Raw genomic sequence first — 23,047 nt, forward strand, 5'->3', positions numbered from 1 at the left:
GTTGTATACACGAATGTTATTGTGCGTGCACCGCCTAATTGTGTCATAGCCAACTCTGGTGTGTCAGTTTAGTTATCCTCATAAAGCCATTGGTAAACGATTCATTTTCTTCAGATCAATGAAGAAGGGAGAACCATATTCTTCCTAATCCCGAAAGTGAAGTGCTATGTTGGGGTGGGGGACAGGACAAGGACAAGAAACGACGATGATCTTCATTTCCTAACCACACAAAGTTTCGAGACAGAGCTTAACCCAAGTCTCAGTTGGCGATGATCTACATTTTCCATAACACACAATTCCATGAATAGTTTCATTCGAAATCGTGATAGAGGACAGAGGACAGTTTACGATCATTGTTCAATGCCATATAATCAAATGTATTGATTTTAGTGATTTTATAGATAATTTCATTTGATTCCATCTAAAATCGATTCAGAATCATCCGAATGATATTCTTCATCTCTCAGAATGGCACCAAGATAGAAAGAACCTTCACTATCTATTAGATTCCCATTAATCTTTGCATTTAAATAAGCTTTAATTAGTACAGTTATTAGTTTGAAATTTGAGTTAATACGACACAAAATCGGGTATAAATTGATTGAACAAACTTGAACAGAAAAGAGTATTATTCCAACCTGAACAGAAAATAGAAAAGAGTTCATAAATTCAAAACCTGAACAGAAAATAGTATTATTCCAGAAGAACAAGGTCTGTGTAGACAGATGAACAGTTGCAAGTTTATTTCACTAAAAAGACAAGGAATAACCTTGCATCAGCTGATGCAAATTATTAGAAAACATTGCAGAGATACAAAACACAGCACACAACAGCAGCAGAGCATCTGAAAGAGGTAACACCCTTCATTTCATTTGATGCAATGAATGAGCTCCCACTTCATTTCTTATCATGATTCATCATGTTTACAGGGGGCAGCAACTCAAGCTACATAGTTAATACTCTAGTGCTAATCATGACACTTGTAGTTGTAGCTTTCAAACAATGAAGATGCTTAAATCTTACTCAATGGGTTGACAAATGGGAATGGGATACAAATTACTGCAGATCAGTTATTATAATCAAAAGAATGGGTATTTTAGTGGAGGATGAAATCGATGGAGTGCGTGTGGGATTAGTTTAGATGTGTGTAGGTTGACTTTTTATGGTATTGAAGAAAAAGGGATGGAGCCCAGCAGGGTAAGTGGATAGAATCACAGAATCCATGAGAATCAAAGTATATGATCATGATGAGTTCTCCTAAAGTCAACAAGCACCGTTGCAGAATCGAACTAAATGTGTGAGATTAGTTAAGGTGTGTGTAGGTTGGCCCGAACGAAAAAAAAAAAACATGGAGCCAATATGATAAGTAAACAGAATCATAGAATCCATGAGAATCGAAGTAAATGATCATGATGAGTTGTCCTAAAGTCAATAAGCACAGTAGCAGAATCAAACTAAATGTGTGAGATTAGTTAAGGTGTGTGTAGGTTGGCTCGAATGAAAAAAAAAACATGGAGCCAATATGATAAGTAAACAGAATCATAGAATCCATGGGAATCAAAGTTAATGATCATGATGAGTTGTCCTAAAGTCAATAAGCACAGTAGCAGAATCGAACTAAATGTGTAGATTGGCTCAAACGTTTTTATGGTATAAAAAAACATGGAGCCAACAGGATAAGTAAACAGAATCACAGAATCTATGAGAATAAAGTAAATGATTATGATGGGTTCTCCTAAAGTCAACAGCACCATAGCAGAATAGAACTAAATGTGCGAGATTAGTTAAGGTGTGTGTAGATTGGCTCGAACGTTTTAGAGCACAAAGAAAAAAACATGGGGCCAACAGGATAAGCAAACAGAATCATAGAATCCATGAGAATCAAAGTAAATGATCATGATGCACTCTCCTAAAATCAACAAGCACCACAGCAGAATCGAACTAAATGTGTTTCTTGATGTGAAAAGAGTGAAGAAAGCTGTTCTACTAATGAGAAACTCAATCATTGCATTGTTTTTGTGAGTGATCTAAACATCAACAAGTGAACTTCAGGCTTTTACTCCACAAGATAATGTGATTTTTCATATAGCAGTGAGTAGTGGAAGATGATATCAATGGGGTGAGAGGTATTCATAACCTTCAAGATTTCTAGCTGGTTCTCTTGCATGATAATCGGTACAAAGTCCATTCCTGCTCTGGGATTCTTTGTCTGAGTGGTGAATAATTTAACTAGCTTTTAGATTATGCTAACAGGACCAGCAGATGAGCTAAAAGAATCAAATAAGATAAATGGAGAATAAAGCAAGGCCAAAAGTTGAAAGATCTTCCACCTGATATGTTTGCTTTATCATTATCGTAATGATCAATCTAAATAAGTCAAAACAGAGTAACTTGAACTAACAAGAATTTCTAGCTACTTCAAATTTAACTTGATTTGAGGTGAATAGTTAAATCCCATGTTCGTTAATGGGCAATAATCAAAGAGAAGTAGAAAAAGTTCAAACTATGGAAGAACTTATGATTGCACTCTTATTAAGCTAAACAGGAAAATTATAGTCATGAACGTTTTTATACTTCCTAAATATGGTCAGTGAAACACCAAGTCAAGAACATAGAAGACATGGATTTGTAAGAAAATGTTGAACTCAGGTTTTGATGCATCAAAGGTTACAAATGGAGGAGATAAAGAACAGTGCTTTACTTGATTACTAGTTATTTGCTTCTCGAAGTATGCCTACATTTTCAATTCACGAACGATAAACAGTAAAATGAAGAAAGTTGAATATTGACGATGTGATGGTCCATTGTCGAAGCAGGAGTCATTGCTTTTTGTTGAGTGAAAAAGTAAATAGATCCAAGTAGCACTTACATAGGTGTTGAAATACTGTGGTCCTGATTCATTTATCAGTCTCAGGACCAGATCGAAAATTTTTCAAGCCAATCTTCTCCGTCTGGGTGCCCGAGAGTTTCCACTGTCGACATCAGAAACCTGTAAGGCATCAGTTCTCCTTCTGGAGGATGAAGTTGAAATGGAGACCATGGAATCAATTTCTACAGCAGTGTCCATTTGACTCTCTGAATTGATAACAGCAGCAATGCTAGAGAATGAATCTCTATCCTCAACAGGTGGAGGAGGCTGCTCTTGAATTCTAGGAATGAGCGGATCGGTATATAGAAGACCATCTGGAAGCCTATCAGTGGAGTTAAATGCAGAAGTAAGAGAAGAAACTCTTGTCCGGTGTAGTAATGATCGAAGCACGGGGAGAGACTGAAGACGGGTTTCCCCAGTCTCAATGCCAGACACATCGGCGTGTGATAAATCTCCTACATCATCATGGGGGGGCAGTGAAATTTGTTCTCTACGAATTCCCCTGGATGTTAAAAGCCTATTCAACAAGGTTGGAGATCTACCAAAGGTTTCGTGTGAGCTGTCTGGTTCAGGCGGTTGGTCAAGGTCACGATTAAAATCAAATCTGTTTCCCAATCGACGAATCATATCCTCCACTGGGAAACTCAATGCAGTCCTCTGGATGGTTTGCCTCAAACTTTCAACTTTCCGAGCGTGGGGCCTTAGAGGAATCTTAAGTGTAGCATCCTCCTCTGTCACGGGGGTATTACCACCACGCCCATAGATCGGAGTTACGTTTTTTGTAGTGACCTCTCCTTTACATACAGGGCATTCCTTAGCCTCTGAATGTAGATGTAACCATCGATAAAGGCACGGCCAACAGTAAAGATGACCGCAACAAGTTACAACGGGGTCCCTAGCCAAATCCAGACATATATTGCAATCAAAGAAACTCCCATCAGAATCGCTGCCCTTTTCAACATCACTTTTATTCTCTGTCTTTTCATCTTCCAGAGCTTCATTGTTGATTTCACATGTTTTCCCCGCTTCGTTCTTCCTTTCCTCAGCAGTGATACTGCCCTCACCAGCCTGTAATGGCTGCAATGTATTCCCATTGCCTGAATTGACCATGATTTCACTCAATTCCATAGTAATATTCTGAGTCTCAGAAGGAATTTGGACTTGACGCCTTCGCCACCGCTGTCTCGTCCTAAACCTGATAGCTTCCCCAAATCTATGAACAGGATCCTCAGTCAAATCAGCTAAATTCACATCTTCAATTTGAAGAACCGAGTTCGAAAGCGGCTCTGGAATAGGACCCAGATTCAAGTCAAGGTTCATTGCATCAAAGATTTCATCACCCATTACAAATTTATCAGGAAACAAAAAGAAAAGGAAAGAACAACCCCCAATTAAACCAGAAACTTAGCCGCCCCAGGTTAGAAGAAACCCAATGGCACCATAAAATTCAAATTACCTCAAAGCAAGAGATCAACTCTGTCCCAGATGAACAATCCCCTCACAACACATCCTTAAATTAGTCGAAGGCTTAAAAGCATCGGACAATCCGTACAGAAAACCCTAGTACTCGCAAACCAACCTAACCCAGTCGGAATACAATACTCAAGAATCAATAAGTCCTCGATCAAATTCCATGGAGCTCAGCCTTAACCCCGTCAATCCCAGTTCATCAAACGACAAAAGAAGATCGAGTTAAAAAAGTTCCCAATTCTAGGCTGGCAAGGAAAACTAGGGTTTATCGCGACACCACCCAAACAACAAAATTCAAACTCCGATTCAGAAGAAGAACAAGAAAACTGAACACCTGCCTCAGACGACTGCTCTCGATTCCATATCATTCAAAAAACCCCAAACTTGTCTTCCCCTCAGACCCCGCTGCGTTCGAGCTGATTCGCCGTGAAAGGTCCGCCCACCGATCAGCGATCTGGTCCACACAGCATCAACAAAGAGGGAAAAGAAAGAAAAAAAAAAACAAAAGAAAGTTACAGAGAGAAAAGGAAAGGGAGCTTAATCGTATAGATAAAATTATTATTACGCAACAAAACCAGGGGCTGATGAATGGAAAATTGGATATTACGGAATCGAGCGGCTGAGATCTGATGAAGAAGCGTGTGTGGCGCCGTGCGATTGGCGGCACCAGCTTAGTTTCTTCTTCAATCAATGAACACTGAATGAGTGATAATGATAGAGATTAAGAGAGCATTCTTTCCCAAACTTTGACAGAATCCATTCCAATTTCTTGTTTCTAAATTGGAAGAACGCTGATCTTACTGTATTTCCACAATCACTTTCTAAATCTGTAACATTCAAATCTCAATTTAATAATTATTTTTAACTTAAATTCGCAGCCTTCAATCCCAATTAATAAAGGATTCCGAATATCAAAACTATAGAAGATTTAGATAGATTTTTTTTTAGATTAAATTGATTTTTTTTAAAATAAAAAATTAGAATAATCAAATTGAAAACACGACCTAACCAAAAAAACTTATGAATATTTAATATCCGAGTTTTTATATAAATATTTGATATTTAAATTTAGTAACGTTAATAAATAAAATTCATTTATAAAAATAGAGGATAAGTTGGGATGCAAATTCTATTTAGATTATTGATGTCCTGTTATTTAAAATATTTTTCTAACCTAATCCAATTCATTACGGTATATTTGATTTAATTCCTATAATAGAAAAAAAAAAAACAATATTCATTTGATTATAATATTTCTTTCTATACTTTTGCATATCTTATACACATGCAAATTATGTAACAATAATTTAAAAATAAAATCTATTTCGCCTTAATTTAATTCTTATAATAATGTGTTTGGACTTTTAATTATAGAATAATTTAGATATTTATATTTTCATTTTACTAATAAATAAACAATGCTTATATATTTAAATTTGATTATAATTTAATATTTTTGTGAATAGGTTTAAGAAATAAATATAGAAATAAAGATATGATTTCCATATATTCTTTATTTTCATATTTTATGTGATTAGTGAAAATTGGTTCATATATTATAATATTTAGGGATAAAATAACATTTTTTTTTTTAACCTAAAAAAACAGATGAATTATTATTAGATTTTTTTTATTGCATAAAATATAATGTAAATAAATTGAAAATTTTGTATATATTTAATTAGAATTTGCCGGATAAATTAGTTAGTGAGTAACTAATCCATTTTCATGGTAAATTTTATTTTAATTTGTAATTTAATGAAATATTATTATTAACGAATAAAAAACTCCAAATTCCACATGGGCTTGATCCATCCTCGTTGGCCCATTAATTATTGTTGTTATAAAATATTGATTTTTTTTTATATATATATATTTTTTTTTATTTTCAAACCTTTAATTAAAAAATTAATTTAAATATATATTTTAGAAAAAATTACCATTAAAATATTAAAATATTATTTTCATTTACAACGAATTTCAAAAAATCACATCTTATGCATTTATTCATAATTATCACAAAATAAATCATGTCATTCACACATATTTATTATATTAAATTCATAATCACATTATTAACATGCTTACTTGGCTAATCACGTCACTATTTTAATATAATATATTTTTTTTAAAGTAAAGAAATGCAAAAACTTTTAATTGAGGCTTAATAAATCAACCCATTTTTATCACATATAATGTTTTAATCTATAGTTTATAAACAAAAATATTTTAATATAATTATTTTTTTAATAAAATTATATTTTGAGTGGATATAAGTTTTAGTAGAGGAAATGAAAAAAAAGGATAGTGGGTCCCATCCCATCCAAGGCCAATCCAGCCATGTTAGAAAGTAGAAACGATAAAACTACCCACTCCCATCATTTTGTATTCCATCACCCGCTCTCTCTCTTCCACCCTGGCATCGCTCTCCCTCTCCGTACTCCCAGTCCCCACCTGCCTCTCCGATTCCTACCGGCTACCTCCTCTTCCGGTTGCGCTCCCCACCCCGGTGCAACTCATTAAGGCCTTACCCACACACAAATTCCATTACCAAAAAAATCAAAGATAAGACCATACACACTACACTTTTCCCTTCTTCTTCCTCCTTTTTCTGCACAAATAATCCGACAATTTGGGTTGTCCGCCGGCGACATGAGGATCAGAAAACGGCAGGTCCCATTATCCTTCTCCTCTCTCTCTCCTCTCCCTCTCTCAGATCCCCTCCTCCGCCGCACTCCGCCGGTGCAACTCCATCTCCAACTCCCCTCCTCCGATCCTCCAAATCTACACCCCTACGCCTGCGATTCCGCCGCCGACCACACTAATAATGCCTTGGTCAGTAATCAAATACCCCCCTCCCTCTTTTTTCTTTACTCGATTTGGGATTTTTCTGTTTTCTTTTGGGCGGTGCGTTCTATTGAAGAATGGTCCCTGAAATCGCTCATGGGGTTGTCGGATTTTTCGTGTGCAGGGGAAGAAGGATCAGCTAGAACAACACGATTCCAGGTAACGATTCAAAGCCCCCATTTCTGTTCTTCCTCCATATAAAAAACCCAAAATACGGTTTAATCCATTTACTTTTATGTTTAGGAGAGTAAAAAAGGACAGCGGAAATCACTGTTCTGATGTGTTTTTTTTTTTTTTTTTTTTTAATATGATTTCGTTTGGCTTTTGCCTGTGAAAACATCTGGGCTCTGCATGTTCTTCGCTGTTCCACAGCTCCTGTCTTCTTCTGAAATCATGGCTTACAGTAATTACACATTTTCTTGTGGGTTTCCTTCTTTTAATGTTACCCATGTGAATTTCATAGCTATGTGTATCTCTGAATTATTTTAGGGAAACGACTGTGTTTGGTGCAGAAACAAGCAATGGGGTTCTTCCACTGTCCTCCTCTTCTCCTCAAGGTCTCACCCCTTTTGTTTTTTTCATATCACTTTCTGGGCTGCTTGGTTTTCCTTTGCTGTACTGTAATGATTTGATTATGTTTCGTGTGAATAAATGTGCACCATGATCATGAGTTTTCAATATTGATTTGATGGGAAGTCAAAACTTCAAATCATATGAAAATTATATGAAATAGTTAGTGTTTTATCTGCTAAAAATTACGATATGATACTCGAATTCGTGTAATGTTGTGGTCGGTTTTCGTTTTCGAGTTTGCGATTTAACTTGGATTTTGTTTATTTATGTTTGATTGTAGTGGGTGATGGGCAATGGTGCGAGAGGGATAAGGAATTTCCATTAAAGAAGAGAAGAGGGAGCTTTGAGAGGCAAAGTGACGATGATCAGAACAATGCCGATGATCAAACCACCACCGCCATGGAGTCACTGCAAGATCATAAGAAGACAACGAAGAACAAGAAACAACCCAAACTGGGTTTGAATCTCGCCGGAAAAAAGAGGTCGAGAGGCGGCGCGTTAATGGAGGGATCCCTGTGCAGCCGTGTCAATGGAAGAGGATGGCGATGTTGCCAACAAACTCTCGTCGGTTATTCTCTCTGTGAACATCACTTGGGAAAAGGCCGTCTCCGCAGCATGAACAACGTACGCAGCCGCTCTTTGGCCGCCGCCGCCGCCACACTGAAAAACATTGTCACCGTTGATAAAGACGAGAAAAAGCCACCTCCATGCCCACCACCGCCGTCGCCATCATTGACGTTAGCCAGCAAGAAGAGAACCAAACTGGGTCTTGTGAAAGCTCGGTCAATAAGCAGCTTACTCGGCCAACCGGACGGCATGGCGGCAATACCGCCGTCTCCGCCCCCGTCTCAGTCGACATTGCCTAACGACAACATTAACCAGTAGAAAACTATAATTTATTACAAAGCGACCCCTCATCTTTTGAGTAATTTAAAATTTTCAATTAGGCTGTTTTGTAAAAAAAAAAACAATATTTATTGTCTTATTAATATATTTGAACTTTATTAAAATTCATCTATTTCATAAATTAAATTTATTTCACGACTTCAAATAAATATATACTAAAAATAAAATTAAAGACGAATAATTATGAATTATTTAGTATATTTAGAAAGAATCTTTTTTTTTTTAAAATTGATATTATATTATATGATATAAAGTGTGCATTTAATTTAGAAAATGAGAGTATTTCTTAATTATTTTGTTAATAGCAAGATTATGATCACTAATGACAAGTTTTGTTTGTTTGTTGAGAAAATGGGATTCCTTTTTGCAGAGAGCTCCCTAAAATATCACAAATTTAAAATGGGCTATTTTTTTATTTATAAAAAATGTAAATACCTAATCCTTGCGTGCGCCACATGCAAATATTTAAAATGGATGGGATAAAAAGAAAAAACGTGTGAATGATTTTATTTTTATTTTTATAAATAATATTGCTTTTTATAATTATGTCATTTTCTTAAATTTAATATTAATTGTAAATTATATCTTAATTTTTTAAAATATTATGTGTATGTTATGTTTAAATTTCATTATACGTGAAAAATAGTTATAATATTAATTAAATTCAAATATATTTTATCTATCAATTTCATCATTTAACTAAAGTTGGATAGTAATAACTAAAATTATTGTATTGTAATTAAAAAACAAGCCTAAAATAGAATATAATATCGAGAACATTTTCCCACAATATTATAAAATTGATTTTTGAGAGAAATATTTTTTTGAAAACAAATAAAATTAACAAAAATGATCGGACTAGAGTTTTCCCTTTAAAGTTCGAATTATATATATAGTTATTCTTTTTTGTTATCTCCAAAATATTTTTAAAAACAATAAAAATTAAAATAAATTCTCTAATTATATATATATATATATATATATATATATATATATATATATATATATAAAAAGGCACATTTATCTGAGAGGATAATAATATCTCAATAAATATAATTTAATCTAATTTAATCAGCGATTAAATATATCGAGTTTATATTAATTTGCTCCATATCAATTACGTGCACGTCTTTGTTGTAGTCAATTATTTCTCTTTGTGAGGATGATCTCACTTACAACAACACGATTTATCTCTTCTTTTTACTCTATTTACTTCGACAAATTAGATGGTAAAAAAGAAATTTTAAAAAAGTTCGTACGTTTGGATCGATTTGTCTAAATTTTATTGGTCCAAATTCCCAATTTATGTATCATGTATATTCTCTAATTAATTTTTTTTATATACTTTTTTACTATCCACATATATATATATATATATATATATATATATATATATATATATATATATATATATATATTATATAAAAGAAAAAGAAATCTCTTTTTACTTTATAGGAGAATAAAGAGAAATAAAAAAGACAAGTGGTGGGTATTTGAGTCTTTGTAAACGACAATAAAATGTCTATTATCGTGGTGGGACCCACAGATTAAACCCTCGCTATGTATATACTTTAATTAAATAGCTGACTTTAATTAGTAATTAATTTTGTTAATTACCTCTTCGTCCTACGCATGTTATAAGTATAATAAAGCAAACAAAATGACTTAATTAATTATTTAATGGTTCTTTTAAGAATGTTTTTTTAAAACCATAATTCATAAGCAATATTATCCATTAATTAAAAATTGATTTTATTCAACCTTAACTGCATCAACTACATTATCTCATCAATGGGTTATAAAAAAAAAAAATAAAAAAAAATTAATCGAATAAATTAAGTAGTGATATATCATAATCTTGAATAAATCTATCGTTTAAAGAATAGAAACCTATATAATTAAAACTCTTATTTAGTTGAGATGTTATTTTAATCTTTTCCTAGGTATCACTTTAGCTTCATCGGGTTCACTACTCAATGTGTACATTTTAAAATGATATCACGCCCTAAAGATTCATTAATATTTAAAAAACGATATTTGAAATCATTGTGATATTAATGGGAAGTTGATGGGATGTGTTGAAGTATGATGTGACAACTTATTCTTAACTTTATTATATTTTTAAAATTTTGATTTCATAACATTGCATATGATCTGACAAAAATATTTTGGGTAGACTATTTTTTTAATAAAAAAAAATGTAAATTATAAATAAGGTAGTTATTAAATGGCCAAATATTAATTTTTCCTTTTTCTATTGTTTTGATGTTTCATTAAACAAAGGGATGCGTAAGGAGGAGAAACTTCCAATTTAAATAAAATAACAAAACATCTCATCTTGTCTACAAATAAGTACAAAAATCTAAATAATCATGTTTATATCTTACATAAGTATTAAAGATAAATTTATAAATGTTGTAAAAAATATTTTTTAAGCATTTAAAATAAACCTAAAGACTCAGTAATTAGATACAAGCATTTATTTATTCTATTCATTCAATAAAAAAAAAGTTTGAAAATGACTTCATAAATAACATTTATCGATGGTTGAAAAAAGTTCGAACCATTAATTATATATATATATATATATGAAGGGGAAAAAATTGATACCAATCATGCATGTTATTGATAGGCCTAATGTGGAACATGTTGGACATAATTGGCATATAACATATATAAGAAAGAAAAATTAAGACATTTATGAACTATGAGGAACAGAGGAACATGTTTGGAGATACTTGGTAATATCATAAACCTGATGTGGATGTTAGAAAAATTGATAGTATGGGTAAGCTAAAGGATATCATCACCTTGTTCATATGGAAGAATGCGGAGAAATATGGAGCAGCAGCAACTCAAGCATCTTCAGTTTGCACTGTCATGTCCTGTATGCCTAATTCATGATACATACCATGCACAAACTCGAGCGTTTGGCGATTGTCCGATCCTTTCTTTGTCTGTAACAACAGTGATTTCACGAATGTCAGAACTGGGACTGGAAAATCAAATATACACAACAAATCTACCAGGTAACAGCACAACATAACAAAAAGAATTATTCACCGTTGCAGATGCATAACAATGTTAGAGATGACATAAACAAGTATGCTTAACACTAATTACACTTCCGTTAAGAGTGAACGAGCCAACAACATGACCAAGTAGTAATAATTCTCAAAATCAGATATACACAATGAAACTACCAGTTGATATCACAACATAACAAAAAGGATGATTAACGATTGCAGATGCATAACAATGTTGGAAATGACAGAACACAATTATGCAGAGAGTGAGCCAACAACTTGACCAGATATTAATTCCCAAAATCAGATATACAGAATGAAACTACCAGGTAACATCATAACTAAAAGGATTATTAACGATTGCAGATGCATAATAATGTTAGAAATGACTGAATACAAGTATGCTTAACACTAGTTACTCTACCGTTAGAGTGAGCGAGCCAACAACTTGACCAGGTACTAATTCCCAAAATCGCGCTTGAGTGACTTCTAATATGTCTTCACGGGATGAAATCTGTCAAAATATAAAACTATGAACATTCTTGTAACATCATGAACTACAAAAAGTACTCTCGGTTATCTATAAACAGAAGACAAAATAATTGTCAAAGAGTTCCTTAATTTTTCAAATTTAGAAATGTAAACAACTTTAAGAACAAAAATGTTAAGGAACTCGCTACTTAATGAAAAAAATATAAAACAGATATGAAATAAGTCCACATGGTCCAATTTAATTCACAACTTCCGTGGTACATGATATAATGCATGCTTATGCACAAACCTGTCTCCAACATTTACTTAATGCTGAAGTTGGAATGCTAGGCGGTGCCATTTGAAGTAAAACACCACTGGTTGCTCTAAAGAGAGGCACGACAATCATAAAGACTGCAGCTGAAACCAGTCCTAAGCACAAAACTTCAGCATTTTGAACCCTGCCAAGGAGGAAATGCAAGTCGCAAGTGAGATTAGAGTTGAAGCAGACAACTTGAGAAAAAGGATCGATTTGTGCATTTTTAGTTTACCCAAGAGACAAAAACCAGGATGCCAATATCAGACCTGCACTGAGAAACATTGGCAAAAATGATTCAAAGATAAACATGTCACTAAAAGATTTATATTCAGACAAGGCATGCATATTCACACGCAGTTATTGGAAGAGAAAATATGCATGTAGAAGTGAAAGAAGAAGAGAGAGGAGAATATATTTTACCTGCGGATAGAATCTGCAAGAACATGCAAGCAAATTGAATGGTAGTTCATATCTTCAGCTTTTCTGTACACTAAAAGCGAAGATCTAGGGATGAGACAATCATCAAAATCATGGACCTGACGGCTTGAATGATAAGCCAATAAACATGAAGATCGTCTTGGCAGACACAGATGAACTCATACAACATTATCTACTATATTGATGTCAATTCAACCAATTTTTATAGTGGACATGCCATAATGAAATTCCCATTGATAGATCCATAATTCAAAAATTTAAAAACTAATTGATTTTTGATGAAAGAAGAAAAATTTGGACTACATAGACAAAAAGTGGAACGAAAAATTATAATTTTACCATGATTTTATATTCTTCACAATTAGTTTTTAAATTTCCCCTTGAAAATGAGGTAATATGTTAGTTTAGAGCTTTATTACAAGTATGAGAACATTATTTTTCAGAAAATACAATCATATAATTACACTTAAATAAATATTTTTTACGAACACTAAATAAATACTATAGATATTATACAAATTATGGGAAGCTGGGAGAGAGTACATGTCTGTATCATGTACTTCAAAAACAATGGACGAAATGACCTAATAGTATGTAGTTACTAGATATTTACAATGTCCTACACCTAGTCTTGTGAAAAATATTAAATCTAATACATACTATCTTAAATCTAACACGTACGCCTAGTCTTGTCAATGATGCCAGATGATGTAACCTAAAACAGGGGACTCACCAAGATTAAGGCGAGCATAGCTCCTGAAGAACCAAACACCGATAAGATTGACCATTAAATTTGTTACGGCTGAGAAAATTAAATAGTGCCTGCAAGGTGAAAATAATTATCAGGTATACTAAAATCATGGTAAATCACTATAAAATATAACACAAGAACTCATTCAAATGAATAGACATACAAAATTAGATCAAGGTCATTATTACAAAAAGCCTAGATACACTAAGAGTATCGTAATATATAGACATACTACGAATATCTAAATATTTGGACGTACTAAGAGTATCTAAATATATAGACATACTAAGAGAATCTGAATGAAAGAGTCTAGGACACCTACACATCCCAATACACTGTCACACAATCGTATTAAGCAACAAAAATGCATGACATTTTTATGGTAAGCGTAACAGCAATGTACCTTATATATGCGAACACACACACATATAAGTTGATAGTTTTATAAAATATATGCTTCCCCAAAGGTGTTTGTTTATATTGTAACAAAATTTCCTGGTAGAATCAATCACCATGTCTGTGTCAATTCCAAAGACATGTCCTGTGGACATGAATTCTGCCCGCTAAAAATTACAATATGAAAACAAATAAATTAAAAAATATATTAAAATAATTAAAAATTTTGCATAACAGGAACACCTACTGATATGAACCCCGACCAAGGAATTTCCATACCTCAAGGTCCAATTACAAGGACGAGAGCCAAGAAGCTACAACAAACCTTATACAGTTATGTTCAAGCTATGGTGAGCTCATCAAAGGAAATTCTAGAAGACGTTGGAGACCTCTCTTATATGTTATGCAAAGTTGAGCTTCAAGAAAGAGATAAATTAAATGCACTTTAAGTTGCATTTAATGAACTCCGCTGAATTTATGAAACTAATCAAAGGTGACTAATAAACACATTTTATTAATTGCATTATTTAATTATAGTTTAACTATTTGTTTGTCATATTTAAGTTAGTTTTAAATATAGGAGTTAAAGTTATATTGTAACCCACATAGGTTACTATATTCCACCATTAACTAGCCATTTTAATATGGAGGTTATGGGTATTTCTCATTTACTAGCCCATTTAATTTGGGAGTTATGTATCACATAGGTTAAGGTTGTAAAGGCTATATAAAGCCTTCTTTTCTTTGATTAGACATTAGATTTTGGAATTAAGAATAGAATTTCTATTTTAGCTTTGTTGAGAGCTAAACTTTCTTTGCAAATTCTTGTGTTTAGAACTTGCATGTAGAGTCATTCAAGTGGTATTGATCAAACCTCTTGTGCAGTGATTCGAATCACGAGTTTTCTTTACTCTTGATCTTGATCATCAAGGTAATCCGTTTCATACTTTCCCTTGGGTTGATTTCTATATCATTTGGTATCAGAGCTTCAGGCTCAAGATCGGATATATGTTTCATTGCGCTTCTCTCTTTTAATTCTCTTATAATTTTTTTCTATGTTCTATCACAAAAATATATAACAAAAAAAAAAAAAATTATGTTCTTTAAGTGTTAGATCTGAATCTTATCAACACTTTGTTCTTCTATAAGATCTTCTAAATCAATTTTCTTGTTGGTAAATTGATTAGATTTTGCCAATCAGAAGAAAAAAAAACCATTGAAAGAAAGAAAGCTTATTGATGTTAAATGTCTTTCTTTTTTCCTCTTGATTATTATATGAAACTCTCGTATGTTACTACGTCTAAATTAGTCCTTAATCATTTTCTTTCTTTAATTCGTTTCTTTGTCATTATTCGGATTGTTCCTTCAATACCCTGTCTATTCACTTTGAATTGCACTTAGCTCTATAACATAGCTTGTCTCACATCCCAATTTGTTTTTGGAGTGTGATTTGTGTGTGCTCAATTGTGAGGGTGAGTTTGTAAGGGAGTGACACATTGATTCGAGTGTTGAGTGCTAAACACAAGTGAACTACATTTACGAGTGAATACACGTGAGGGAGCGCTTGTGAGGTCCTTTTTTCTTCTTTTACCTTTCTTTTGTAGCATGGAAAATCCAGAAGACAATACTGATATTATTGATGCACGATTGAGAGAAGCACAACAACGAACCATGCAAAGACTAATTCGGGAATAGAGGAGTTGACTAATCGAATCGGAAGATTAGAGATTCAAAATCAAGCTCGACAGAGGATTCCACTACCTACGCCCTTAACCGATACATATGAGGGCGACAATTCTAATCACCACGAGGATAATCCACATGCGGTTGGTCATGGCTTGACGCGAGGGAGAGACCATGGAAGAAAGTATCATAATTTACAATAACGAGTTCCTTATGATGATAGAATTGATCGTATCGTGGGGAGCATCAAATTAAAACTTCCCAAGTTTTATGGCAAAACCGATCCAGAGGAGTACCTTGAATGGGAGAAAATGGTGGAGTCGGTGTTCAACTGCCATAATTTTAGTGATGAAAAGAAGGTACTGTTATGCATTGCTCAATTCAAACAATATGCTCAAATTTGGTGGGATAAATTGATGTCAAGTAGGAGAAGAAACCTTGAAACACCAATTGATTCATGGTACGAGTTCAAAGAGTCCATGAGGAAGCGTTTTGTTCCACAATATTTTCAACGGGACATGGCGCAAAAGCTTCAAGCATTGAAACAAGGATGCAAATCTGTGGAAGATTATTACAAGGAGATGGATACATTGATGGATCAACTTGATCTCGATGAGGACATGGAGGCTCTCATGGCGCGGTTTCTTAATGGGTTAAACACAGAGATTGCAGACAAGACTGATTTACAGCCTTATTCAAATATTGAGGAGTTGTTGCACATTGCAATTAAGATCGAGAGGCAAATCTAACGAAGGTCAAAACAGTATTCTTCTAAAAATTTTCCCAATTCTACTTCTACATGGAAAAATGATAGTAAGAACATTGATTATAAACATAGAAATCAAGAGATTAATGAGAAGTCTCAAGCTAAATTTGAGAAAGGGGAGAGTTCTAGAACAGGGAAAAGAAAAGTAGAAAAGTCTAATGTTCGAAATAGAGATTTAAAGTGTAGGAGATGTCAAGGGGCAGGACACTATAGTAGAGATTGTCCAAATGCAAGAATTATGACCATCAAGGATGGAGAAATTGTTACGGATGATGAGGCACAAGACAACATACATGAGGAAACTGATGAGAGTGAGGAGTTTAATGAAGAGGACCCTACACATATATCTTTGGTTACTCGACGAACTCTAAGCACCCACATTAAGGAGGACGGCCTAGACCAACGGGAGAACTTATTTCAAACTCGGTGTCTTGTTCAATCTGTACCTTGTAGTGTTGTCATTGATAGCGGTAGTTGCACCAATGTTGTGAGTTCCATTCTGGTCAAAAGGCTTAATTTAAAGACACAACTACATTCATGACCCTACAAGCTTCAATGGTTGAATGATGATGGGGAAGTACTGGTAACTCAACAAGCTCTTGTTTCTTTTACTATTGGAAAATATATTGGTGATGTTTTATGTGATGTTTTATGTGATGTTGTATCCATGCATGTTGGAGATTTACTACTGGGGAGGCCTTGGCAATTTGATCGTCGGGTAATGTATGATGGGTATGCAAATCAATACTCTTTTACTCACAACGGTAGAAAAACTACTCTTATTCCATTGTCTCCAAAAGATGTATTTATTGATCATTGCAAACTTGAAAAGAAAAGGCAAGAGGCTGATGCAAGAGCAGAGATTGAAAGAGAATCAAGAGAAAAAAAGAGCTTGAGTGAAAAGCAAGAGAGTAACACATAGCCAAGAGAAAAAAAAGAGAGAAAAGCCAAATCAGTAAGCTTGTATGTTAGATCAAGTGAGGCTAGGAATGTTTTGCTCTCTAGCCAGACTATTCTTGTACTTATGTGCAAGGGATCTTGTTACTTTACTAACATGCTTAACCCTTCTTTGCCTAGTGATTTTGTTGTGCTTTTTCAAGAGTTTGAAGATTTATTTTCCGAGGAGATGCCTAGTAGTTTGCCACCACTTAGAGGGATTGAACACAAGATTGACTTCATTCCTGGTGCGCCCATTCCAAATCGACCAGCTTATAGGACTAATCCAAAGGAGGCTGAAGAGATACAAAGGCAAGTAAGTGAACTCCTTGCTAAAGGGTATGTACGTGAAAGTTTGAGTCCTTGTTCTGTTCCAGTTATTCTTGTACCTAAGAAAGATGGTTATTGGCGTATGTGTGTTGATTGTAGGGCTATAAACAAGATAACTATAAAGTATAGGCATCCAATTCCCAGATTAGATGATACGCTTGATGAATTGCATGGATGTAGTATTTTTACTAAGATTGATTTAAAATCGGGTTATCATCAAATTCGCATGCATATTGGGGATGAGTGGAAAACTGCTTTTAAAACCAAGTATGGTCTTTATGAATGGTTGGTTATGCCTTTTGGATTAACTAATGCACCTAGTACATTCATGAGACTAATGAACCATGTCTTACGAGAATACTTAGGTAAGTTTGTGGTTGTTTATTTTAATGACATCCTTGTTTACTCTAAATCTTTAGCTGATCATATTACCCATGTACGCAATGTTTTGACTACTTTAAGAAACGAATGTTTGTACGTAAATTTAAAGAAATGTAGCTTTTGCATGGAAAAAGTTAACTTTCTTGGGTTTGTAGTTTCATCTAATGTTGTTGAGATTGATGAGGAGAAAGTGAAGGCTATAAAAGATTGGCCTACACCTAAAAATGTAAGTCAGGTAAGAAGTTTTCATGGACTTGCAAGTTTCTACCGTAGGTTCATTAAGAATTTTAGTACAATTGCTTCACCCTTGAATGAACTTGTTAAGAAAAATGTATCCTTTATATGGGAAAAAGATCAAGAACTTGCTTTTAATACTTTGAAAGAAAAATTGAGTTATGCTCCCTTGCTTGCATTACCTAATTTTGAGTCTACTTTTGAAATTGAATGTGATGCTAGTGGAGTAGGGATAAGTGCTGTATTAATGCAAAATCAAAGACCTTTAATGTTCTTTAGTGAGAAGTTGACTAGTGCATCTTTGAGGTATCCAACTTATGACAAAGAGCTTTATGCTTTAGTTCGTGCATTGCAAACCTGGCAACATTATCTTTGGCCTAAGGAGTTCATTATTCATACGGATCATGAAAGTTTAAAGTATTTGAGAGTACAAAATAAACTCAACAGACGACATGCTAAGTGGTTAGAATTTATTGAAACATTCCTTATGTCATAAAATATAAACAAGGTACGGAGAACATTGTTGCAGATGCTTTATCACGAAGGTATGTCCTCCTCAATACTTTGAATGCTAGGTTGTTGGGTTTTGAACACAAAGGATTTGTATCAACATGACATGTTCTTTGCTCCTTTTGTAGAATCTTGTGAAAAAGGACTCAGGGTGGATAATTACTTGTTGTTAGATGGATTTTTGTTCTGAAAAGGCAAACTTTGCATACCATCTTGTTCCATCCGTGAGCTACATGTGAGGGAAGCTCATGGAGGTGGTTTAATGGCACACCATGGAGTTTCTAAAACTTATGATATGCTCTCTGAACATTTTTTTTTTTGCCTAAAATGAGACATGATGTTCATAAAGTTTGTGCTCGTTGCATAGCATGTAAACAAGCTAAGTCTAGGCTTCAACCAAATGGTTTATACTCCCCATTACCGGTTCCTAATGGTCCTTGGATTGATATATCAATAGATTTTGTTTTAGGTTTACCTAGGACGAGGAAAGGTTATGATAACATCTTTGTTGTGGTTGATCGATTTAGTAAAATGGCTCATTTTATTCTTTGTCACAAAACTGATGATGCAAAACATATTGCTAACTTGTTCTTTAGGGAAGTTGTACGATTGCATGGCACTCCTAAAAGCATCGTTAGTGATCGTGATGTAAAATTTTTAAGCCACTTTTGGCGTGTTTTATGGGGTAAGTTAGGAACTAAGCTAGTATATTCAACTACTTGTCATCCTCAAACGGATGGACAAACTGAAGTTATTAACAGAACCATGACTGCTATGCTTAGGGCTATTATTGATAAGACTCTTAAGACTTGGGAGGATTGTTTGCCATTTATAGAATTTGCATATAATAGGGTTGTTCATAGCACTACTAAATGCACACCTTTTGAAATTGTTTATGGCTTTAATCCTTTAACCCCCATTGACTTGTTACCTATACCGTCAAAAGAGTTCGTGAATTTTGATGCAAATGTCAAGGTTAAGTTTGTTCTAAACTGCACAAGCAAGTAAAAGAACAAATTGAGAAACAAAATTCCAAGGTTGCCACCCGAATTAATAAAGGACGTAAGATTGTCATCTTCAAGCCAGGAGATTGGGTTTGGGTGCATTTCCGAAAAGAAAGATTTCCTACTCAAAGAAAATCTAAGCTTTTACCACGAGGAGATGGACCTTTTCAAGTTCTTGAACGCATCAACGACAACGCTTATAAAATTGATTTACCAGGTAAGTATGGTGTTAGTGCAACTTTTAATGTTGTTGATTTGAGTCCTTTTGATGTAGGTGATGGCTTGGATTCGAGGACGAATCCTTCTCAGGAGGATTCATCATATTTAAGCTAGTTTTAAATATAGAAGTTAAGGTTATATTGTAACTCACATAGGTTATTATATTCCACCATTAACTAGCCATTTTAATATGGAAGTTATGGGTATTTCTCATTTACTAGCCCATTTAATTTATGAGTTATGTATCACATAAGTTAAGGTTGTAAAGGCTTTATAAAACCTTCTTTTCTTTGATTAGACATTAGATTTTGGAATTAAGAATAGAATTTCTATTTTAGCTTTGTTGAGAGCTAAACTTTCTTTGCAAATTCTTGTGTTTAGAACTTGCATGTAGAGTCATTCAAATGGTATTGATCAAACCTCTTGTGGAGTGATTCGAATCACGAGTTTAGAAACGAGTTTTCTTTACTCTTGATCTTGATCATCAAGGTAATCCGTTCCATACTTTCCCTTGGGTTGATTTCCATATCACCTCCAAACCAAGGCATCTAAGGTACACTGAGGGAAATTAGAAACCTAAACCATTAAATATACGACAACTATAAGTGGCAAGAACCTGAAAACAGAAAAATAGATACCACCAAGGAATTGACGGGGGAAAAGCTTCTAGATTGTATTTTAATAAAGAATCACAGTTATATTACATCTCGTCTCCAAATTATTGTTTATGGAAACTACTTACTTGTGTTCAGATTCATCTTGTATAAATGCATGGAGTGCTTCCACAGCTAATGAGAAAGACAGGAACAAAAGAAATAGCTGTCTACACATGTAACGGAGTAGTAAATGTCCAGGTAGCAAAAAAGTATTAAATAGAAATTTATTTTTGGAGTTAAGTGAATTAAAATTTTCTTACACATGATCATTAAGAAATGTACAGACAAATCAAATCACTTCAAGAGGTTAGGAGATTAGAAAAAGCAGAAGACCAGCAAGAACCAACTATGACCGCAAATGAAAATTAGCGTCTAAAACTGAAGAGCAAAGTGAAACATCACTCTGCTCTTTGGAGGTGTTATCCATTTAAAAATCATGCTTCTGTTCCACTAAAATATCCGGTTATGAATATTGAAAAGGAAAGAAATAATTCTTATAAAAGAAATCAAAGAAATAACTATAAGGTCATTAACTCATAGGACTTAAAGAGTTGATACAAATACATATCTAGATCAAAAGAACATGAACCAACCAGCCATCAGTAAAAAAAGGATAGCATACAACAGAAGAGTTCCAGGGACAGTAAATATGCATAAACATGTAAAATTTTGAATACTTACAGCATTAGTAAAGGCAGCCAAGACCTCTAGTCTTTTGTACCTGGTAAGACAAACCACTACAATTAACCGTTTCTAGTAATCAAATAAAGTTCGAAAACCGTGAAAAGGTATGTGAGATATCCAAAACAAAACAAACTTGCAAGTTCATTGATATGTGCTCAAATTGTGACGCCTTATTTATGTTCCAATTCATATATGATTTTGTTCTCAATATACTTGTAATTTTTCAATCACACCAATATATGAAAGCGATGATGCAAAATTTAAAATTAGTATTTTCAAAATAGATGGCCAGTTAATAGTATACTTTCATTTTTCATGGGTTCATCTTTCACAACTCATAACAAGTTAGACAAAGGAATGATGAAATTGAAATTTACAAAAGATTAGGGAGAGAAATTGAAAAGCATCCCTAAAATTTAGGCACAGAACTCAAAGATGCCAAGAAACTAGAGTAAAAACTGATCGAAATAGTAACAATTAACTAAAAACTTAGTATACTTAAGTTGGCTTCAGAGGCATGAGCAAATAAAACCTTACCCGTAGGTGAAAACATGATCAGGCTTACTCCGAGAGGCAGCAATGGCAAACAATGAAAATGTTAAAAGACCACAGCCAAAAGTCAAATGAAATGCATCAGAGACCAGACCTGAATTCATAAGAAAAATAAGAAGATAAATTACTCGCACACGAAGAATAAATTTCGACATAAAGGATGGTGAATTAAAAGAGGAAAAAGGATAGTGACGTTCATACCAATACGGCCAGTAAGGAGACCAATAGCTAACTCGGCAGTTGTATATAGGATATTAAGCGAAATCATCAGAAACAGCCTCTTCATATACCGATTCCCAGATCTCACATTCTCTAAAATTGTAAAGGCGAGCGACAGAACCGATAATTTATCGCTTGATTTATCCTTTACACAAAAGAATTTATTACTTTCGGAAGCGAAGTAGCTTCCAGGCGGAATGTTTATGCTCGACATATTCCGCGAAAGCAAAGGCTTCGCCGAATCGTCGGAGTTGATAGGAATCGGCGTGTGGGGTGGGTCTTGCCACTGCTTAGACGAAGTTTGACGCGAAAAAGCGAACCTCCTATCATTGGCGCCAAATCCGGTATCCCTATTCCAAGAATCCTGGGAATCATTTGATGCAGTATCCATATTTTACAACGGGAGTTTGATTCTCCCAACATAAAACTTCGAAGCTACACGAGCAAAGCCCTGAAAACCATCCAACCTTCGTATTCGACACCAGAAATCTTGGAATTTTACGGCGGGAGATCTGGAAGAGAACAGAGAAAATCGAAAAAAATATAATCAAACAAAACGAAATTGGTAGGAAGCTGAGACACGGTGGCGATGGCTGAGGACTTGGAAGTAAACGAAGAACCTGGATTTCGTTAAATGGAACGTCACGTACGGAGCTCTTCAAACCATAAATTTGACATAATTTTAATCATTTATAAAATTGTTCATTAAATAACTTACCGAAATTCACAATTCTTTTGAAAAAAAAAAAAGCATATTTCTCTAAAATCCTACCAATTTCTTAGCAAATGTAAGATTTTTTGCTTTTT

The 23,047-nt window shown here is 34.0% G+C and overlaps 3 protein-coding genes and 1 long non-coding RNA gene across 7 annotated transcripts; 2 read left to right on the plus strand and 2 right to left on the minus strand.

Moving 5' to 3' along the window:
* Positions 1-1,412: 1,412 nt before the first annotated feature.
* Positions 1,413-1,653, plus strand: LOC111481830. Its single transcript, XR_002718109.1, has 2 exons — positions 1,413-1,487; positions 1,630-1,653. It is a non-coding gene; the product is annotated as an uncharacterized LOC111481830 (long non-coding RNA).
* A 950-nt stretch (positions 1,654-2,603) lies between these two features.
* On the minus strand, positions 2,604-5,080 carry LOC111481648. Its single transcript, XM_023127187.1, has 2 exons — positions 4,947-5,080; positions 2,604-4,793 (listed from the first exon to the last, which is right to left on the minus strand). Exon 2 carries the CDS (start codon positions 4,211-4,213, stop codon positions 2,933-2,935), a length of 1,281 nt encoding a protein of 426 aa, XP_022982955.1. The 5' UTR covers positions 4,214-4,793; positions 4,947-5,080; the 3' UTR covers positions 2,604-2,932.
* Positions 5,081-6,778: 1,698 nt separating this feature from the next.
* Positions 6,779-8,759, plus strand: LOC111481709. Of its 2 annotated transcripts, XM_023127278.1 has the most exons (5): positions 6,779-7,174; positions 7,311-7,345; positions 7,676-7,743; positions 8,040-8,158; positions 8,402-8,759. In XM_023127278.1, exons 1-5 carry the CDS (start codon positions 6,992-6,994, stop codon positions 8,642-8,644), a joined length of 648 nt encoding a protein of 215 aa, XP_022983046.1. In that variant the 5' UTR covers positions 6,779-6,991; the 3' UTR covers positions 8,645-8,759. The 2 variants fall into 2 exon arrangements, with proteins under 2 accessions (XP_022983046.1, XP_022983045.1); XM_023127277.1 differs by having other exon boundaries at positions 6,782-7,174; positions 8,040-8,759.
* A 2,509-nt stretch (positions 8,760-11,268) lies between these two features.
* Positions 11,269-22,886, minus strand: LOC111481659 (metal tolerance protein C2). 3 transcript variants are annotated; one of them, XM_023127213.1, is made up of 10 exons: positions 22,223-22,886; positions 22,007-22,115; positions 21,467-21,506; positions 20,872-20,948; positions 13,653-13,741; positions 12,902-12,971; positions 12,714-12,752; positions 12,473-12,623; positions 12,116-12,205; positions 11,269-11,622 (listed from the first exon to the last, which is right to left on the minus strand). In XM_023127213.1, the coding sequence occupies exons 1-10, from the start codon at positions 22,629-22,631 to the stop codon at positions 11,521-11,523; spliced, it is 1,176 nt and encodes a 391-aa protein (XP_022982981.1). In that variant the 5' UTR covers positions 22,632-22,886; the 3' UTR covers positions 11,269-11,520. The 3 variants fall into 3 exon arrangements, with proteins under 3 accessions (XP_022982981.1, XP_022982982.1, XP_022982983.1); XM_023127214.1 differs by lacking the exon at positions 12,714-12,752; XM_023127215.1 differs by lacking the exons at positions 11,269-11,622; positions 12,116-12,205 and adding an exon at positions 12,255-12,338 and having other exon boundaries at positions 12,421-12,623.
* Between the last annotated feature and the right edge of the window lie 161 nt (positions 22,887-23,047).

The sequence above is a fragment of the Cucurbita maxima genome, unplaced genomic scaffold (assembly GCF_002738345.1).
Source record: "Cucurbita maxima cultivar Rimu unplaced genomic scaffold, Cmax_1.0 Cma_Scf00007, whole genome shotgun sequence".
Lineage (NCBI taxonomy): Eukaryota > Viridiplantae > Streptophyta > Magnoliopsida > Cucurbitales > Cucurbitaceae > Cucurbita > Cucurbita maxima.